Below are 19675 nucleotides of genomic sequence, written 5' to 3'. Positions count from 1 at the left end.
TACCAGTTTCTTTGGTGCTTCAGTGTATATGCATTTTTGTAGGAAATTAAAAACATTGGATGGACTCTTATTACACTGATGAGACTTAGCAGAGTCCAAATCATTCCAGAAAGCAGAAACAAAAAATGCCTTATGCCTCAAAAAAAACCAATATGATTACACCCAAGGAAATGTTCAAGAGCGGAATGGCTAGAAAAGTGGAATTCAGAGAGTATTTATGGGAAGAGATTTATAATGTCCCACATTGAAAAAAAGATGGGTGTGTGCAAATTGGTTGTTTATGTTTTACTAGGCAAAAATGTGATACATTTTAAGAACATTGTTAGTCATTATGAAGAAAGGTTCAGGGGAATTCTTAAAAAGTTACCCAATAGATTGGTGACTGCTGTAACTCAGGACCCTTATAACAAAAAATACAGCTGGTATCATGAAGTTACTGAATGATTTGGTGTTTCCTTCTAATCTCAGGGGACTATACTGAGCCACACAACATGAGTGACTGCACTTCAGATGACAAGAATTCCATTTTTGGGAGTGTACTGCACAAAGAAATGAAACTTTTGTGACTGCCTGTGCCACACTGACATTTCAATATAATTGAACTTATTTGGGTCCTGTTTACCTAAGGTAGGTGAGCAATGTAAAAGTGGTATTAAAAAGAGTGCCTGCCACAGATACCAGTAGCTAAATGTAAGTGGAATGCTTGCATGCTAGCTACAAGCTATTCAAAGGCCAAGATATTTAAAACAGAATCTCACGGCAACACCTAAGAAACAATAACAATCAGTTATTGAAATAAGGTACATCAAAATATACTCAGAGTGGCTTGCAGAGAAGGGCGTGGCACTGATGTAAAGTACTGCACCTAACCTAACATTGTAGATGATTACTAACTAATCAAACTGGAGTACCCCATGAACTACAGTTTTAAGAGATTATGTTTAGTCTCGCAATAAGTGAACACTTTTACTATTACTTTGAGTAATGTTCAACACTCAGCATAAACTGTCCAATGACTTAAAGTGGTTGGAACTGTAGATAACTTGTAGGCAACTGTAGAAATGAAGAACTGCTGGAATTTGGTGATAACTGAGAACAGGTTAACTGCTGAGAGTGAGAATGCAGTGTCTTAAATCATGCACTTGGCATATGAATGTCATCCTGTGAATGATTTAGTGGATCCAGAAGAATATTTCTGGGTTTCAGTGCTCTTGGTTATAGCAGTGTGTTATAATGTCAAGTTTAACACATATATTTCAGAACGACACAACACATATAAGTCACAGAGTAAGTTGACAAGCAAGACATGTGTACACGTTAGCATTTGAATGAGCACTGAGTCCCAGTCTAGCGGCCGCTGCTCGGTTGGCCGCTTAGGTGGCGCAGCTGCTGCATGGCTGGCAGACATCGCCGTACATAGAGGACGCGCGTAATTGCGTGCCGGCGCTTTGAATGATCGGCGAATCACAACACAGTGTAACTATTGGCAGGTGAATATCTTGTGTGAAAAATTTACAGTAGTTCGTAATATCAGTGCCATCTAGGAGGAGACTGACTACACTGTATGTGAAGTGTCAAACTGTTACTGCATGGTGTCATGTACCCTCTGAAAATAATATTGTGTACCATGGCTGGTAGAGACACAACAGGTTCTTATCAAGAACTAGAGAAAAACAAGACATTTATGATATATGATGCTCTCCAGTTGCACTGCTCTGTTCTACAAAGAATTCTCCAAATTTTCTGGAGGAATTCAGTGATTCACAGAGGCAAAATCATAAACTGATATGCACAAAGAGCTCACTGTTCTATCAAGGCTACAGAACAATTGCCGATTCAAGTAGATTGAGTACAATACCAGGATGACTTCTCACAGCAGCAAAAGCGTATAAGGTAGCTTTTTTCTTTTCCTAATTTATCAACCTGTCCCAGAAATTTGCTTCCAGCTCATTGCTACACATCATAGAATGACGTTTCATTTGTAGCTACACATGCACAACACATTTCATCATTCATTTATTGATAACCACTTGTGTATTGAGCATACATGAACAGTTTCCCAATTTGAAACTTCCTGACAGCTTAAAACTGTGTACCAAAGCAAGACTCAAATGTGTAACCTTGCCTTTCATGAGAAATACTTTTACCGAGTGAGCTATCCAGGCATGACTCATGACCTGCCCTCGCAGCTTTGGTTTTACCAGCACTTTTCTCCTGTCTTCCAAACTTCACTTCTAGAAGTGCTAGTCTCAAAAGCTGGGAAGTTTGGAATGTAGGAGAGAGGGTGATAGTGGAAATACAAAAGGGTATCCAAAAAAAAAAACTGGAATAACATTGCCATGGGTGGAGATTGGTAGTACACATTTCTGCCGCTAGGCATGTATATTGCAACTCATTGCCAGTTCAGTGCCACCTCTGTTGCTGACCTGGCTTGTTTTGTTCATCTGTAGTGATTGTTTTTGCTAGTGCTGTTTTTTTTCTTGTTTCATTTTTTATGATGGCAAGATTAAGTGAACAATGCACAGCTGTAAAATTTTGTTTTCCACTTGGTAAATGTCCGCCCCCGGTAGCTGAGTGGTCAGCGCGACAGACTGTCAATCCTAAGGGCCCGGGTTCGATTCCCGGCTGGGTCGGAGATTTTCTCCACTCAGGGACTGGGTGTTGTGTTGTCCTAATCATCATCATTTCATCCTCATCGACGAGCAAGTTGCCGAAGTGGCGCCAAGTCGAAAGACTTGCACCAGACGAGTGGTCTACCCGACGGGAGGCCCTCGTCACACGACATTTCATTTTCATTCACTTGGTAAATATGCTGCTGAAACTGTTTTGATGTTAAAAACAGCTTACCAAGATGACACAATGGAACTAACTCAACTGTACAAGTGGTTTGCTCAATTTAAAAATGGCGACATATTGATTGAAGACAAATATCATTCTGGACGGCCATCAGCTGCCCGAATCAACGAAAATATTGAAAAAATTCGAGAGCTTGTGCACACAGACTGTCAAAAGACAATTAATCAACTTAGTTGGAAATTTTAAGAAGATTGCAGAATGGTGTTCATCAAGAAAGACCTGATTTGTGTCAGACAGGAGACTGGTTCTTTCACCACGACAAAGCACCTGCACACACAGCGATCTCTGTTAGACAGTTTTTAGCTTAAAATGGTATGGTACTGACCCAAGCACCTTATTTGCCTGACCTGGCTCTGTGCAACATTTATTATTTCCACACATGAAAAGGGGCATGAAAGGACACCGATTTGACAACATGGAAGAAGTCAAGAAAAAAATGAGGGAGGAGCTGTCAGCCATTTCTGAAGATAACTACAAAAAATGTTTTGAAATTTGGAAGCAGTGGTGGGGCAGATATATTATTTGTAATTAGGAGTATTTTGAAGGGGATAAGGTTCTTTTGTAGATAATTTGAAAATATATAGCTTTAAAAAAACAAAAATTTTTTCGGGCACCCCCACATAAAGCTTCATGTATTGATAGCTCAATTGGTAAAAATATGGCCCACAAAATCCAATGTTTTGAGTTAAAACACAACCACAATCACAGCACTACACAAATTTTTAATCTTTTATGAAGTTTCAAATACAACACACACTCTGCAGCAGAGTGAAAGATTAATTCTGGATATTTCTCATTTTACTTATTTTCAACGCCAGGTTCTTGACCTATACACATAACACTCACTGAGCATTGCAGTGCTGTATTGGAAGAATAAAACAAAGTTGCCACTCTTTGCTGTTGGCAGGGGCATTTATAGCACACTACAACATTTATGCAAATAATCATTTTTTGAAAATATAATGTAATGGGATGGATAAAACATCTCCTGACTAAGCAGTGAAAGGGGAAAACATATAAAGATTAAGTTTTCTCTTGCCACCACTTGGTGAGTAGATTTTTTATCTATCCAATTACATTACATAACAACATTGGCAATATACAGGTACAACAACTGATCTCCACCACAACTTCTTATCAATTGCAATCAGTAATACAATTGCTTTACAGATTCATAACTTCCAAATGTGGGGATTATTCATTAGTAATGATATTTGAATTAACAAACAAAATTTCAAGATTTACCCTCCTTTTTTGGTCACTGTGTTAGCTATTATGGAAAGCTCGGTCGTAGTGTCTTGCATTTGACACTATTGCAGTGAAATGCCTCATCAAAAACAATGGAAATCCACATGCAAATAAAGAATGGTTGTGTCTTTAAGCTATGAAAAGGAAATTGTACAGTTATTTGTAGTCTGGCTCTATGAGTCTTCAAAGTTGACTCTCACCAAATACGTTTGTTAAAACACACTGTCTCATTAATATTTTCATTTATATCACCTCATTTTAAACCAAAATATAATATTCACATACAGAATATGAGTAAACATTTTCAGTATTCTGGCAAGGTACAACATACTGAGATTCATCACGAGATGTAGACAGAATAGGAATTCAAAACCAGGGGTCAATCATTTCTCAATGGATAATAGTTTGAACAAATTACACTTAGAGACTTATTTAATATTTTATTTGATACTCTCCATCCAACATATTTAAAGTATTGTCACAATAAATAACAATTAACAATAATAAATTCAGTAAATTAAAAAATCTTGAGTTTCAACTGTTTTCCTAACTACAAATTACCTCGTAGCTTCAGATATAACCACTTTTTCATAACTGGTAGGTAAGTAAGCATTATTTTCTTTGGAATACTTTTATTCTATGGTTTTTACAATGTTTTTATGCAGCGTACAGTATCACTTAACTTACGTACCTGCAAATTTATCTTCTTCACAGCAAGAGGGCACACAACAAGTTGACAAGACCAACGAAGAGTGGTTTGTTCATAAATTAACAAAGTATTCATCTCAGTCCCAATAAGGACCATTAGTTTGCCACTGGATTCTAAAAATAAACAGAACAAAATTTTGTATTAATTTTACGATGTTGATACTGATTTTAGACTGTTCAATGGCATGATTATCAGTGCATGTTCACTAGCCTCAACATCATGGAAACATTCCTGTAACAGCCTGCACAATAGTAATTCTTTTACATGCTTAGTGAAATATGGTATGATGTTAAAAAGCACTCAGATTAGGAAGCTTTGCATTTAGAGGTATCTCACATTATTCTGATCTGCAGACAGAAATTCCAAGTTGGTTTGCATATTTTTCTTTTGGGTGGTGCAATTATCTTCTTTGCTGATCAGCTAAAGCCAATTAAGTGACTTATTTATCCTACAAGAGTTAAAAATGATAACATTTTTGGATATCTGAATATCTACCAGAGAACTCTTCAAAAAACCATAAATCTACACTTACTTTCCTATATTTTTACTTCTTATTAGCCCTAGTTCTTAGTAAGTACTGATGAACTGAATAAACAGAATCCCATCATCAAATAATTTCTATGTAGATTTTGGATCATCCAAAGAGATTCCTGCAATTTTAAAATCATTTTTTATTAGCTAAGTCTGTAAATTATCTGACAGCTGAAAATCTCTCTCAGTAGTATGATAGGCTATACTGTAAAAAGTAAATAGACTTGCATTCTTAAAGAGGGTGGACAGCTGTTATACTTAGAAATTAACCATTGTACTCATGTTAATGTTAATGTTAAGTGTACAGTAGTAAACCAATTGCAACTGTATAATATAATTAGAAAAACTTTTATCATTGCAGTGATGTTTTGCTGATAATCTAACATGTTGATTCTTTTCTTTTATTTTTTTCCTCTTTTTGTAGAAACAGAGTATTATTAATTATATTTAATGGTTAATACAGCTTCAGAAGTTATTTAGACTGGCTATTTTTATTGATGCGTTCCTTGAATCTTACCACAATCTCAAATGCTGTCATTCATGGTAAAATCTCCAGAACACAATACATAGATGAATGAATGTCGAAATTTGTCCTGTAGCTTAACTACCTAGACCTAAATAAGATACTGTGTGCTGTTCTAGAAAAGTGTACCTACAGTGAAACAGTCATTTTTACAACAAGAAACTGTAATATGAATAATGGGAGATGTTGACCATTGAGAACCATGTATGATTATTATTAATCATGGAAGTCAGCAATGGCAATGGACTAAACAATAAGATTCAATGCATCTCTGCTGATTGAAATTTAAGACTCTCCCTTCTCTCATCTTTGGCCACTGTGTGTGTTACACTTTCAATTTACATGCACCTATTTCCAGTCTCTGTTTTAACTCAACAAAGCAGTACTATTTACAATATAAAAGCTACACTCTAGTATCTAAACTAATGTGCTTGTTAGCCCTGGTACAGTTGTTCTTATGGAACCATCAGCATCATCTGTTTGTTAGCCACTGCTAGAAAAAGACCGCTTTCAGACTTCTCCATGAACTATTGCCTTCATCTACGCTCATCTACATTTCCTGCTGTCCTCTAATCTAAGTAGACATGTTCATAACTATAAAAGCAGAAACAGAAATGACTGGCACAGAGCAGTACTGAGTAAGGTTCTGTTAAAAATATTGAGGGGGAAACATTATATTGTGGAAACTATAACAAAGGAAAAGAGAAAATATTAGGTAAATAGAAATGTTACAGCAATACTACATAGACAATAAAAAAATACTTTCAGTGCATTGCTGGAGAAAATAGAAACTATATCAAAATTGTTTGCAACAAAAGAATTAGTTTCAAAATGTTGTTCTAACATTTTTTAAAACATTAGTGACTATATCAATCAACAATTTTGATAAAAAAAAACTTGTCCAGTGCAGTGGCTTTTGTTGTCAGGTATCTTAGGGAACTCAACACATAGTTGATAATGTACCAATCAGATAGTAGATATATTTTTTAATTTAGTAGAATATGCTAGTATCTCATATCAAACATTAGTATTAAAATGAAGATCAAAGAAGAAGGAAGATGAGGAGTCATCTTTCCATCACTTTATTATTACTTTATTACTAGATCTGTGATGTTTACCAGTCATGACTGGACAGACTGCGGTCAAGATTAATTACATATATACATTTTAAAAAATTCACAAAATTAAGACATTTATACTTAATAGAAACAATATTTGTTTGTCCATTCACTTTGGTCACTATTAAAGAATTCACCAATGGAGTACAATGGGCGTTCTTTCAGGTCCTGTGCTACTCTCCTTCTGAATGTTCCTAGCAGCAGGGATTGCACTTCTTGAGGCAGTGAGTTGAACATCTTTAGGGCAACCACTGAAAGCTGTCTTGCATTCCCATCAAGTCGACACCTAGGTATTTTGATGCTCCTTTTGTTATGGGTATTGTGATTGTGTATATCTTGCCTCATGCTGAAGACTCCTTGGTTTTCTTTCACGCTGATGAGGCATAAAAGCACATACCGGCTGAAGACTGTCATGATTCCTAACTGCTTGAATATAGGCCTGCAGTGCTCCTGTCTTTTGCTTGATGTGATTATTCTGAGAGCTTTTTTCTGTAGAATTAGCACATCCTTACAACCTGCAGAATGTTCCCATAACAGTTGGCCATAATTGATGTGGCTATGGAATAGGGCATAATATACTGTTTTGAGATATTGGTCACTCAATACACCTTTTAACCTCCTCAGAAGGTATATTACACGGGAGAGCTTGGAGCACACATACACTGTGTGTTTGTTCATTGTTAGTTTCCTGTCTATCACAAAGCACAACAGTCTGACAGCCTCATCAATAATGAGACTGCCAGAAAAAAGAGCACATGCTTGAATAGCACAAAGTTAGGAAAAGATATTGGTCACATCGTTTCCAACGGAACCATCCAGGCATTTGCTGTAACTGATTTAGGAAAACAGGACACGTAAATCTGGATAGTGAGACAGCGATTGGAACATTGCTTCTCCTGTATATCAGTTCAGCGCCTAAACCATGGCATTAACTTGTTAAGTAAAAATGAAATTCAAATTTTGTTTAAGAAAAGGAATCTATTGATACTGTCTGAAAATAATATTGTCTTACTGAGAGTAAATTTATGACTGAATCCATGAAACATTAACATTAAAAGGAATATATTCTTCATTGTTCTAGCTCAGTATTTTAAAAATTTATTCACTAACAAAGATGCTCTCTTTATAAATAAATTCTAAAGACATAAACCACTTACATTTACATTAAAAGACAGTAACAATATGAAAAAAAACTGTGCACAAGCTGCAGCTGAGGCAGGAAATTGGCTTTATCCTTTCTGAAGAAAGCATTGCACCACCAGTCTTAAACAATTTTGGGAAAGTGATGAAAATGTAAATACAGATATTCAGATGTGGATCTGAACCTCTGCTCTCAAAATATGAGTGCAGATGCTGACACCCATACTTCTACCACTTAATGCAATTTTTGCTATGTTTTGTAATTCAGTAAATTATAGTGAAGTTAACAAATTTTGTATTTTAATACACAACAATTTTTGTGGTTGTAAGAATTGATCCTGGGATGTTATTTTTTATTTTCATGGGGACAAGTGAGTGTGCTGTTGACTGAAGTTCAGCCACTGTGGCACATACACTGGCCATTATTACTCCTGCTCCACAGACCAAAGATCATACAATGCTGCACTTCAAAATGGCATGCAACTTCTGCTCTTTGTTTCTTAAAAATAATATTTGTCAATTTCTAATTCGTAGAGAAATGTTTGAAGAAAAGGGAATGATCACATGTTAATTGGCTCTGATAAGTAGAATGTAATACTGATGAAAGAATATATTCCTATACCAGAAAAAATAACATACACTGCATTTCATTTCAAAGTGATAAAAATATAATATTTACTGCATTCTGCTTTTTCATAAAAACAGTCACTGAATCTGCAACTCCAGAAAAGAATATTGAGAAGGGTACATTATGATCTGGAAACCATAACAAGACCAAAGGAAAAGAGAAATTATTGGGTAAATGGAAATGTTACAGCAATATTTAGTGTGGAATGGAACAGCTAAATGCAACATTGATGTATCTGTATCCTAGATAAAACAGTCTAAGGCCTGATTGTATAGGTATATGAGGGATACAGCCAATACAGCACAGGAAATCTATTAGCATATGAACAAATTTTAAAGGCCTGAGAAGAACATTAAGGTGTGTCATGTTATGCCAAAGAGTTAAGCTATGAATCATTTGTAAAGATAAAGATAATATTAAAGGGACTGTTGGGTCTTCAAGTAGTAGAATTTTTCTGGTCCTCTTCTGTGAAGTATAAGAGTTAGTTGTCTTTTTATAGCTTACCTGCAATTTGAAAAGGTAGGCAGACAGACAGACAGGCAAAGAAACACTACACAGTGACTTAACCATTGTGCCATCTTGCTCAGTAGTATTGGACAAAGCACATTTAACTTTATTTATGATATATGTTCAAAAGTTCCTGAACATTCATAATTTCACGTCAATGGTGTGTTAGAGTGACATGTGATTGGCATCCCTGCACACGCCTGTGTTTAATGTGTAACTGCTGGAAGTTTCATAGTTGTATGTCTGTTAGTTATTGATCAGTGCTATATCGAGTAGAATGTTGTGCTGTACAGTTCGTAAATTTCAAGATGGCAGAGTTAGAAGAACAATGCGCCTGCATTAAATTCTGCATGAAACTCGAGAAAACCTTTACAGACACACACCAAATGATTCAGGAAGCCTGCAGTGATGAGTGCTTAAGCTTTACTTAGTGTTAAAAATGGTTCACACAGTTTAAAAATGGCTGGACGGAAGTTAAAGATGACCGTCATTCAGGAAAATCTTTGATGTCTACTGGTGATGCTCATGTCAGAAACATCAACAAAACTGTGAATGCCAATTGAAGAATAACTGCCTAAGAGATTGCAGAAGAATGTTACTTTTCAGTTGGATCATGTCATGAAACCCTGACATAGCATCTTCGAATATAACATGTTGGTGCCAAGTTTGTCCCATGGCTCATGACTCAAGACCAAAAAGACTTTCACCTTACAATCTTTGAAAAGCTTTTGGACTGCACAAATGAGAATGATGTGTTCATTAAGAGAATCATAACTGTCAATGATATGTGGGTCTACACGATGTGATGTTGACACCAAGGTTCAGCCATCACAATGCATCAAGAAAGGTTCTCCAGGACCAAAAACAGCACATCAGGTCAGATCAAATGTTGAAGCCATGCTAATAGTTTCCTTTGACTTTGACTTTGAAGGATTAGTTCATCATGAATTCATGCCACAGAGACAAACTGTTAATCATGGTACTACTGGGACATGTTGTGATGCCTGCAAGAAAATGTGAGAAAGAAACGGCCTGAAATGTGGTGAGACAATTCATTGCTCTTGCATCACTATAATGCACCCTTACATTCATGCCTGTTGATGCATGACTATTGCATAAAAAATGAAATCACTGTGCTGCCCCATCCTCCTTACTCTCCAGACCTGGCCCTGTGGAATTTTTTTTATTTCCAAAGAAGAAAACCCTGGTGAAAGGATAAAGATTTGCAAACACAGACGACATAAAAAAAAATTCACAGATGGTGCTTCACATGATCCAGCAAGAGGCATACCAAAATTGCTTTCGGAAGTGGAAATGACATTTGGAGCTGTGTATTGATTGTGGAGGTTAGTATTTCAAAGGAGACCATACACAATAACTGAAAGGTAAGTGTAGAAAAATTTTGTGGACAAAGTATAGAATTTTTTGAAAAGACCTTGTACAATATTTCTTACATATCCCTGAAGTGTATGCCTCACTACTGCAAACATTATATAGCAGAAAACCAGATTAAACTGTGGTGGTGTGTTTTGCATTGAAAATAATCAATGTCTAATCTACCATAAATTGTCAGTTTTTCTAACAACAATTGTTACATAGAAATATGTACAACGCAAAATCAAAACCATTTCTTCAACAAGTGACTTTTGGGTACAACCGATTTTTGAAATCAGTGCAGAAGTATACTATAATTTTTGGCGTTAACTCTGTTAAAATTCGAAAACATCATCCCAAAATTAACCACAGTCGAATTTTCTATATTTCCATGATGATTTAGATACTTAATAAGTTACTTTACTGTCAGATCACTACAATATTGGATATACAAGCTAAATGAGAGCATGGAGACAAATGCATGTGGGATACATTTTTCTATTTCTTGAAGCCTGTGGCTGATTACTGCCTTGTTTAAAAGTGTGATAATATCTTTATTTTAAAGTGTAATAACTGCATGGTATGTTTTGGACACATTTAAATGCAATAATATCACTTACTGTACATTTGTAAATTAATAAAGCAGGGGTCATTGACAAAGTACTGCAGAATTTTCATAATGCCATTGAACACAATGATCAAGTGCTTCAGCGACGCAAAAATACTTCTTACTTACCAGCTATATATGGATAAAAGCAGGATGGTCTGTACTCTAATCTCTTCATAAACTTTAATACACCATTTTGCTGTACGCAGAAGAAGTTTCTTTCACCCAGCACCACTATGTCATCATGAGAGGTCCACGAAACTATTTCAATATCAATAACAGCTTCTCCAAGATTGTACGACCACTCTGCAACCAATTTTCTCCCTTCTTGGACATCTTGATCTTTGATTCTACTTCTTTCAGCAAGTTGCTGGTAACTAAGTGAGAGAAAAGGAAACATTGTTTGTTTATGTAGTTGTATCTCTTGATTTGCTTTAGTGTGTGTGTGTGGGGGGGGGGGGGGGGGAGGACTCATAGTTTAATGATATTATGGCCACTTCTTAAGTTCTGTTTTCATTTTATATATGAGTCAGCCAGGGTGGCAACAAGAACAGCATAAAAGAATGGGATAGATTTAATTCCACCAAAGTAGGGGAAAATGCTGTGTCCCGAGTTGGAGCTATAATACCACAATGAAATAATTTCACAGACATATGAGAAACATAATTGTAACATCAACAGAGCTTAAGTGGAGAGAGAGAGAGAGAGAGAGAGAGAGAGAGAGAGAGAGAGAGAGAGTAACTCAAGTTAATGCTACTTCAAGATTAAAATTGAATTAATAACATACCTGTAACATTCAATATGAAGATGTGAAGAGACTGTAACAAATGCGTCTAATTGTACTAAATATACGACTGGCCCTGGCAATAAGAAATTCGGTAGAAACTGTATGAAAGATAAAGTTTCTTGTTCAAAAAAGCATAAAGCTCCATCAAGAGATTGTACACAAATAAAATCACGGTTTCTTGCACCACCAAATGGACCAATGACCATATTAAATGCTGATCGCCGTAGCTGGTGTTCATATGCCAATGCCAAACTTCTTTGATCACCTGGAAAAAAGCCAAAATTAGACATGTAAAAAATGTCTCCCTAGCTGTTATTTTCTGAACAGTTTTTACTTTAATATAAAATGCTGCAACAAAAATATTCATCGCATGGTGTGAGTAGATTGCAAAAGAATACTAACATCCGATGCCACACAAAAAGTGTGTCAACTATAAAAGATAATAGAATGCATATATAACCAAATAGTGTATTGTTCAGGTGTTGAGTGGTTGACAGAAAGATGAGCAATTGTGAAAATGTTGCTAAGCTTCTGGACCCCATCGAGTTGCATGTACGGAGTGGTTACTTTTACTGCTTCCTTTATTTAATATTACCCAAATACTCAATATAAGATGTCATTAACTGACCAATGAAAGATACATACCATGCTCTGCAGCACCATGTCTTGTTATGAGACTATAGACAGCAACACTCTGAGGATGCAAAATACCTATCTGCAGATTCTGCGAACCCCTGTAGTAACAGACACAGAATACAAAGTTAAGAAGAAAGTAATTATATAATTCAAAAGCCATTTCATTTACTTAGAAGGAGCAAAAAGATGAAGGATGTGCATTCTAAAGGGAAATTATAAAATGTGGCAGCATGGCAAGGATATCAGCATACTGCATGAGGTTTCCAAGAAGTCTGTGCTGAAAAATTATTATTATTATTATTATTATTATTATTATTATTTTCCTTTTCTTGAGTGTCAAAAAATTCATACCTATTAATTATCTTCCCTAATAATTAACATAATCTGCTAAGAAGTTATGATACATCAAACCTCTTTAGTGTGGTCTATTTATCTGCATTAGTGCTGGGGTAAAACTGATTCATTATGACCTGGTGTTCAAGCAGCTGAAAAAAACACTATCTCATGATTTATTTGAATTTATTATCACATCTTAATCACTCACCTGTCATTACTCAACAGACTGTGTCACTCTTACAATACGGAATACATAAATTAGGAACAGACATTGAATAAACAAGAAATGCATTAATAACACATTTAAAACTAGTCTGTAACGCAATAATAAAAAAAGGCATTTGATGTTCTACTTCATTTAAAGTGGTAGCGAATCATATTAAGAAAAATTTAAATAATACCAGGTGAAATACAGCAGAGATCAATCTCTTGTGGTTTTGATAGCATATCAGTTATCTTCTCTCAAATAAATGTGACATCATGTCTCCCATATCCTGTCAAATATAATTTTCAAGGCAGCAAAAGAGGTTCCTCTCTTTTAAAAGGATGAAGGGAGTGATGTTAATAACTACAGAGCCATACTAATCTTATCAAGCATACCCAAGGTTCTTGAAAAATCAGTATATGAATGTGTTATTAAGTTCCTAGAAACCAACTGTTTATTGACCCTTCATCAATTTGGCATTTGAAATGGAAGATCAATAAATGGGATCCTATATTCATTTCCAAATAAAGTTTACAGTGAACTCAATGACAGAAGCATACAACAGGAGTATTCCTCGATCTCACAATAGCTTTCAGTATGGTCAGTCATGAATTACTTCTGGAGAAACTGCTACAATGCACAATAAGTGGAAAATCCAATGATTGGTTTTGCACCAGTCTCGTAGAGCACATCTCAAAAACTGCTGGAAGCATACGTTGGAGCAAGGAACAAGTCATATGGTCAGGCATTCCTAATGGTTCCATACTTGGTCCACTTATGTTTGTTACATTTATCAATGATTTGTCCTAAAGCATTCAGAAATATCTACCAGTAATGTTTGGCAATGACATCAAATAGTGCATTCAAATCACTGTGTTAATGAGCTCCATATCTTGATTTCAAATAGAAACTACAAGTTGGTAAAGTGATTAAACACAAACAAACTGTTGCTGAATAAAGACAAAACTGTGTATATAAATTTTGGCCCACGACATATAAATTCATCAAGGACAGACAACTTTAGATGGTGAAAATGTGTCTATAAACCAAGAGGTGACTACTAAATTCCTCAAAGTGTAAATAGATGACACTCTACAGCAGGACATAAATAAAAATAGTTAATAAATAGACTAAGCAGTTTGTACTATGCATTACCATCCTGAGTGCAGTCTGTGACAACAAAACACTGAAATATGCATACTTTGTCAACTAGTATAGTCAGTATTCATCTATTGTAATACTTTTGGGGCATCTCACACAGGGAGAGACTTAACATGCATACAAGAATGGTTAAGAAAATAAGACAAGTTCTTCTCTCCTCCACCACTAAATATCTATTTTGCAGCTCAACGTCCTGCCCACATGCTTTATATTCGCATTCACCAAACAGTGTGTCACAAAACAGTGTGTTTTATTCATGAACATTTACATGTTTTTATAAAAAATAAAGACATCCACCATTATCAGACCCTTCATTTCAATGATGTATCTATAATTTGTCAGTGGCTGTGTAAAGGTCAAAGCAGCATAAGGAAGATGTGGGTTCCACTGCACAACAAGCTACCTGAAAGTTTAATGTCAGATAGAGAAGGATTCAAGGTGAAACTAAAAATGTAGCTCCAAAAGAATTGTTGCTAAACAGAATTTATGAATGCCAATCTAAAATAGCCATGCCAAAGATCTCTGTATATAAAAGTCAATGTCCTGACCGTAAGAAGGTTTTTTTTTTTTAAATTCCAAACCTAAGTGGGTGAAATAGGGGATGAAAGTTTTTTTTAACAATATTGTTCTTAAAGCAATTTTGAAGCTACACCTACCAAAACTGGTATATGGTTTATCAGTCAGAAATAAAGAAATAAAAGTTTTAGCATTTTTGGAAATTTAGCCCTGTGGGGGTGAAATAGTTGGTGAAAGCTTTTTTTGAAAATATATCATTATTTAAAAAAACTATTAAAGTGTTTTTAAAGTTACATCAATGAACAATGATATTTGACTTCTAGGTTACAAATAAAAAAAATGTGTTTCAGTGTTTTTTGGAAGTGGAGCTCCTATGGGGCTGATAGGGGATGAAAGTTTTTATGGAAATATTTCATTGTGAAAGCATTTTTGAAGCTGTGTCTATGAAAATTGGTGTGTAGCTTCTTGGGAAGAGATGAGAAAATACATGTTTCACTGTTTTTGGAAATTCAACTGCTAAGAGGTAGAAATAGAATCAGATTGATTCATTGAGTCGCTATTACCCAGCCCAAACTGTTCAAGGATAGAAATTTGAAGTTTAGAGAGAGTATGTATCTTATACTGTAGGCATAGTTTAAGAAACTTGGTTATGCTGATGACTGGGCTCTAGCAACAGCCCACAGAAATATAGAAACTGCCGAAGATATCCTTACGAGTGACCTAGGGATTCTCAGCGAGTACTTTAAAAAATGGAGGCTACAACCTAGTGCTACAAAGACGGAAGTATCTGCCTTCCATTTGAACAACAAAATGGCCAACAGAGAACTACAAGTCTATCTAGACGGGAAATTACTAAATCACAACAAACACCCAAAGTACCTTGGGGTTACCCTAGATAGGACACTAACATTCAAAGAACACCTGACGAAAACTGCAGCGAAACTTAAAACACGCAACAACATATTGCAGAAGCTCTGTGGCACCACTTGGGGCTCCACAGCATCTACCTTAAGAACATCCACACTTGGCTTGGTGTATCCAGTGGCAGAATACTGTGCCCCAGTGTGGCTCAACAGCAAACACACACACATGGTAGATAGCCAACTTAATGCAACAATGCGTATTATATCAGGCACAATCAGGCCAACTCCTACAGTGTGGCTGCCTGTTCTCAGTAACATAGCCCCTCCTAACCTGCGCCGTGAACACGCTCTGGTTAGAGAATTTCAAAAAATCATGACCAACCCTCAATTACAAATCCATGAAGATACTCACGACATCCAAGGAAACCGACTCCGGTCTAGGCATCCTCCACTAAAGACCGCACAGGCTCTGCACCAAACCAACTTCAAAATAAATGACCGATGGAAAGAGGAATGGGAGAGCAGAACAGTAGTAAACTGCCACAGTATGCCATGCATCTTTAGTAAACCAAAAGGATTTGATTGCCCTCGCAAAGTTTGGTCAACTCTTAATCGCATCAGAACCAACTGTGGGAGATGTGCCGACTCCTTACACAGATGGGGTAAACTTCCTTCGGCCGCTTGCGACTGTGGCGCTGAGAGACAGACGGTCAAACACATCGTGCAGGAATGCCCACTAAGGGCATACGAGGGTGACCCAAAAGATTTCCTAATGGCGACCCAAGAGGCAATCGACTATTTACTATCTAAGCTGGACGTCTGCTTGTGACTGGTCTTCTGTGAGTGTAACTTTACAATTGGCGGTGTCCTTATATACAAACTGTTATTTATTGCTCTATTTATACATATGTGATTTTTTTTTAAATCGTGTTGTTTCTGTAATTTTTACTGTGATGTTATGAGCCATACGCTAAATAAATAAATAAATAAGAAACGATTGTCCAAAATTTCACTCCTAAGGTGGTGAAATAGAGGATGAAAGACTTTTTGAAAGTATGTCACTATTAAGGGAATTTTGGAGCTAGAATTACGAAAACTGGTATTTGGCATCTCAATCAGAAAATAAAAAGTATATGTTTGAGCATTTTTGGAAATTCAGCACTAAGGGGGTAAACTGAGAGAGAAAGTTGTTTTGAAAATAAGTAATTACTAAAAAACTCCCTACAGCTACATCTATGATGATTGGTCTTTGACTTCTCAATTAGAATATAAAAAAAATACATGTTTCAGTGCTTCTGGAAATTCAACCCCTAATGAAGTGCAACAATGGATAATAAAGTTTAAGAAAATATTTTGTTATATTAAAAAAATATATATGAAAATTGGTGTTTCACTTCTTGGTTGGATATAAAGAATTTATTTGTTAGGGGATGAAAATTCCTACGAAATTATCTGACACGAATGCAAAAGGCATGACTAACAAAAACTTTGGACTCCAGCAACCAGAATCGCTTTTTGGTCAAAAGTATGTTCAGAAAAGACCATGCTTATATGGCCTTAATTAGTGTGGAAAGCTTAGAAGGAATTGCAATTTGTGACCAACATAAAAATTTGATTTAAAAAAAAAAAAAAGAATCTCTGCAGGCCATACAGTCTATGCAAGTGAAGTAACAGGTGCAAAACTAGATTTCTTATATACCACAAGGTTTTTGCTGATTTATTTCACTCTACAGATGTAATTGCTGTTTTCAATATTTTGAGTTAATTATAATATTGATACAAGTCATAATTGTGACTTGTCCCTTATTTTTGTGTAGCAACACACGACAGTATGGGGTGTCCCACTCAAACCTCCCCGATTTCAAGGAACCAGGAGAGAAAAACCACTGTAGGTATGACAATGAAAAATGCACCATATTGTAGAGCATCTGAAAGAATTTACATACCCAAGTCAGAAGTGCCAAGAATCGTCGCCAGAGTGCAGCACGGTCACCTGAAGTGAAAATGGCATCTCCACAGCAGTGCGCGCAAGCAGTAGTGTGGTATGCAGAAAAAAAATTGCCGATTACTGTGCAAAGAAATTATTGTCATCTGTATGAATGTGATCCACCTAATGTGAAAACAACTAAGGAATGGTATGGGAAGTTTCTGGCAACAGGAGGTGTTCTGAAACATTCTGGAAGTGCAAGTTATGGAGTTTCAGAAGAGACAGTGGAGGACATCAGACAAATGTTTCTCAGAAGCCCATATTGTCAATTCGTCAAGCAGCTAGGCAACTTGATGTACCTCAATCAACATTGCATTGAGTACTTCACCAGCGTCTTCATATGTATGCTTACAAATTGCAAATTCTGCATCTTCTCATGCCAAACGACAAACCACACCAACAACAATTTGCTGCGGATATGCTGCAGTGTATTGATATGGATGCCAGCTTCCTGGAAAGACATTTATTCTCAGATGAGGCACCCTTTCATCTATCAGGGAGGGTTAATAGGCATAATGTTCAGATTTGGGGTTCAAAAAATCCGCACGTTCTCATTGAAAATGTTCGTGATAGCCCTAAACTAAACGTCTGGTGTGGGCTAATGCACAACAGGATTGTTGGTCAGTTCTTCTCTGTGGAACAAACAGTGAATGAGTCAGCGTATCTGGACATGCTGGAGCAGTTTGAGTGCCCTCAGATAGAAGACTTGCAACCCAACATCATTTTTCAACAAGATGGAGCTCTGTCGCATTTGTCAATGACTGTTTGCAAGTTCATGGATAGGAAATTTCCCAATCATTGGATCAGATGCAGAGGACCCACTGCCTCGCCATCACGTTCACCCGACACTATGCCACTTGATTTCTTCATGTGGAGATTCATGAACGACCGCATGCACGTGACCAAAGTGGACAATATTCCCACGTTCTGACATCGTATCACTAATGTGATTGCAACAATAACAGAGGAAATGTTACAAAGAACTTGTCAAGAAATTGAATATACACTCAATATTCTTCATGCTAAAATTGGTTCACATGCAGAGGTGTATTGATGATAAATAAATAAATTCTTTGAGATGCTCTACAATGTGGTGCATTTTTCATTGTCACATCTACTGTGGTTTTTTTCCCTGGGTCTTTGAAATCAGGGAGGTTTGAGTGGGACACCCATTAGTACTGAGATCAACAAAAATCATATCATATCAAAACACTCCATTCTGCAACATCAGTGTCCAAGAACTTGACAAAATAAAGTCTTAAAGTATCCTAAATTAATGTCCTGAACTTTTCCAGTTCAAAAATTGTGCTCGAGAAAGTACCATATTAAACATTTTGAGAAAAACAACAATAACTACAAATTAGTCAGAGCCTGCAGAGTAAGTTACCATGTTATTGCTTTGAAATAACACACTGTAAATTACAAGACAAATACTTACGAAACAAGTTTTCCTACACACACTTGCAGAATTGGATGTGCAAGATGTGTTTCAATGAGGAGATCACAAGGTTTGTATCCAATGAATTTTCCATCTTCTGATTTTGCTGTGGAAGGCTGGAATATGTAGAGAAAACCATTGTGACTGCCAACAATTATATTCTCTGATGCTCCTTCAATACTGGCAATTGTAATACTTGTCTGATCAAATGTTTCATCAGCACCACATTGTGTTGACCACAGTTCCCTTGCTTTGAATAGAGACATTATTATATTTTTCTTCAATTTGTCCTGAAATGTCAATATATGGGAGTATGAATGTGTGAATTACAGAACATATCTACAAGCATAAATATACCTGCAGCTGCACATATATGTCTGTCACATATCCTATGTATCCCCCTCTCACCCCCCCCCCCCCCCAGCCCCCCTCCTCCTCCTCCTCCTCTTCCTTGTCCCCCAAGAAACATACCGTACACATCATATACTGTAACTCTCACATGGTG

At 36.3% G+C, this 19675-nt stretch overlaps 1 protein-coding gene across 2 annotated transcripts in view; it reads right to left on the bottom strand.

Moving 5' to 3' along the window:
* Positions 1-19675, bottom strand: part of LOC126181322 (protein PTHB1) — a 120893-nt gene that overhangs the window by 64221 nt on the left and 36997 nt on the right. For both annotated transcript variants that reach the window (XM_049924763.1, XM_049924762.1), the window contains exons 3-7: positions 19171-19460; positions 12674-12762; positions 12029-12293; positions 11371-11618; positions 4796-4926 (exon numbers count right to left, since the gene is read on the bottom strand). In XM_049924763.1, coding sequence (XP_049780720.1) covers positions 4796-4926; positions 11371-11618; positions 12029-12293; positions 12674-12762; positions 19171-19436 — 999 coding nt within the window. In that variant the 5' untranslated portion in view covers positions 19437-19460. The remainder of the gene's footprint in view (positions 1-4795; positions 4927-11370; positions 11619-12028; positions 12294-12673; positions 12763-19170; positions 19461-19675) is intronic.

This window comes from Schistocerca cancellata, chromosome 1 (assembly GCF_023864275.1).
Source record: "Schistocerca cancellata isolate TAMUIC-IGC-003103 chromosome 1, iqSchCanc2.1, whole genome shotgun sequence".
NCBI lineage: Eukaryota > Metazoa > Arthropoda > Insecta > Orthoptera > Acrididae > Schistocerca > Schistocerca cancellata.
The sequence above is the reverse complement of the archived record's forward strand: the minus strand, read 5'-3'. Positions and strand labels throughout refer to the sequence as shown.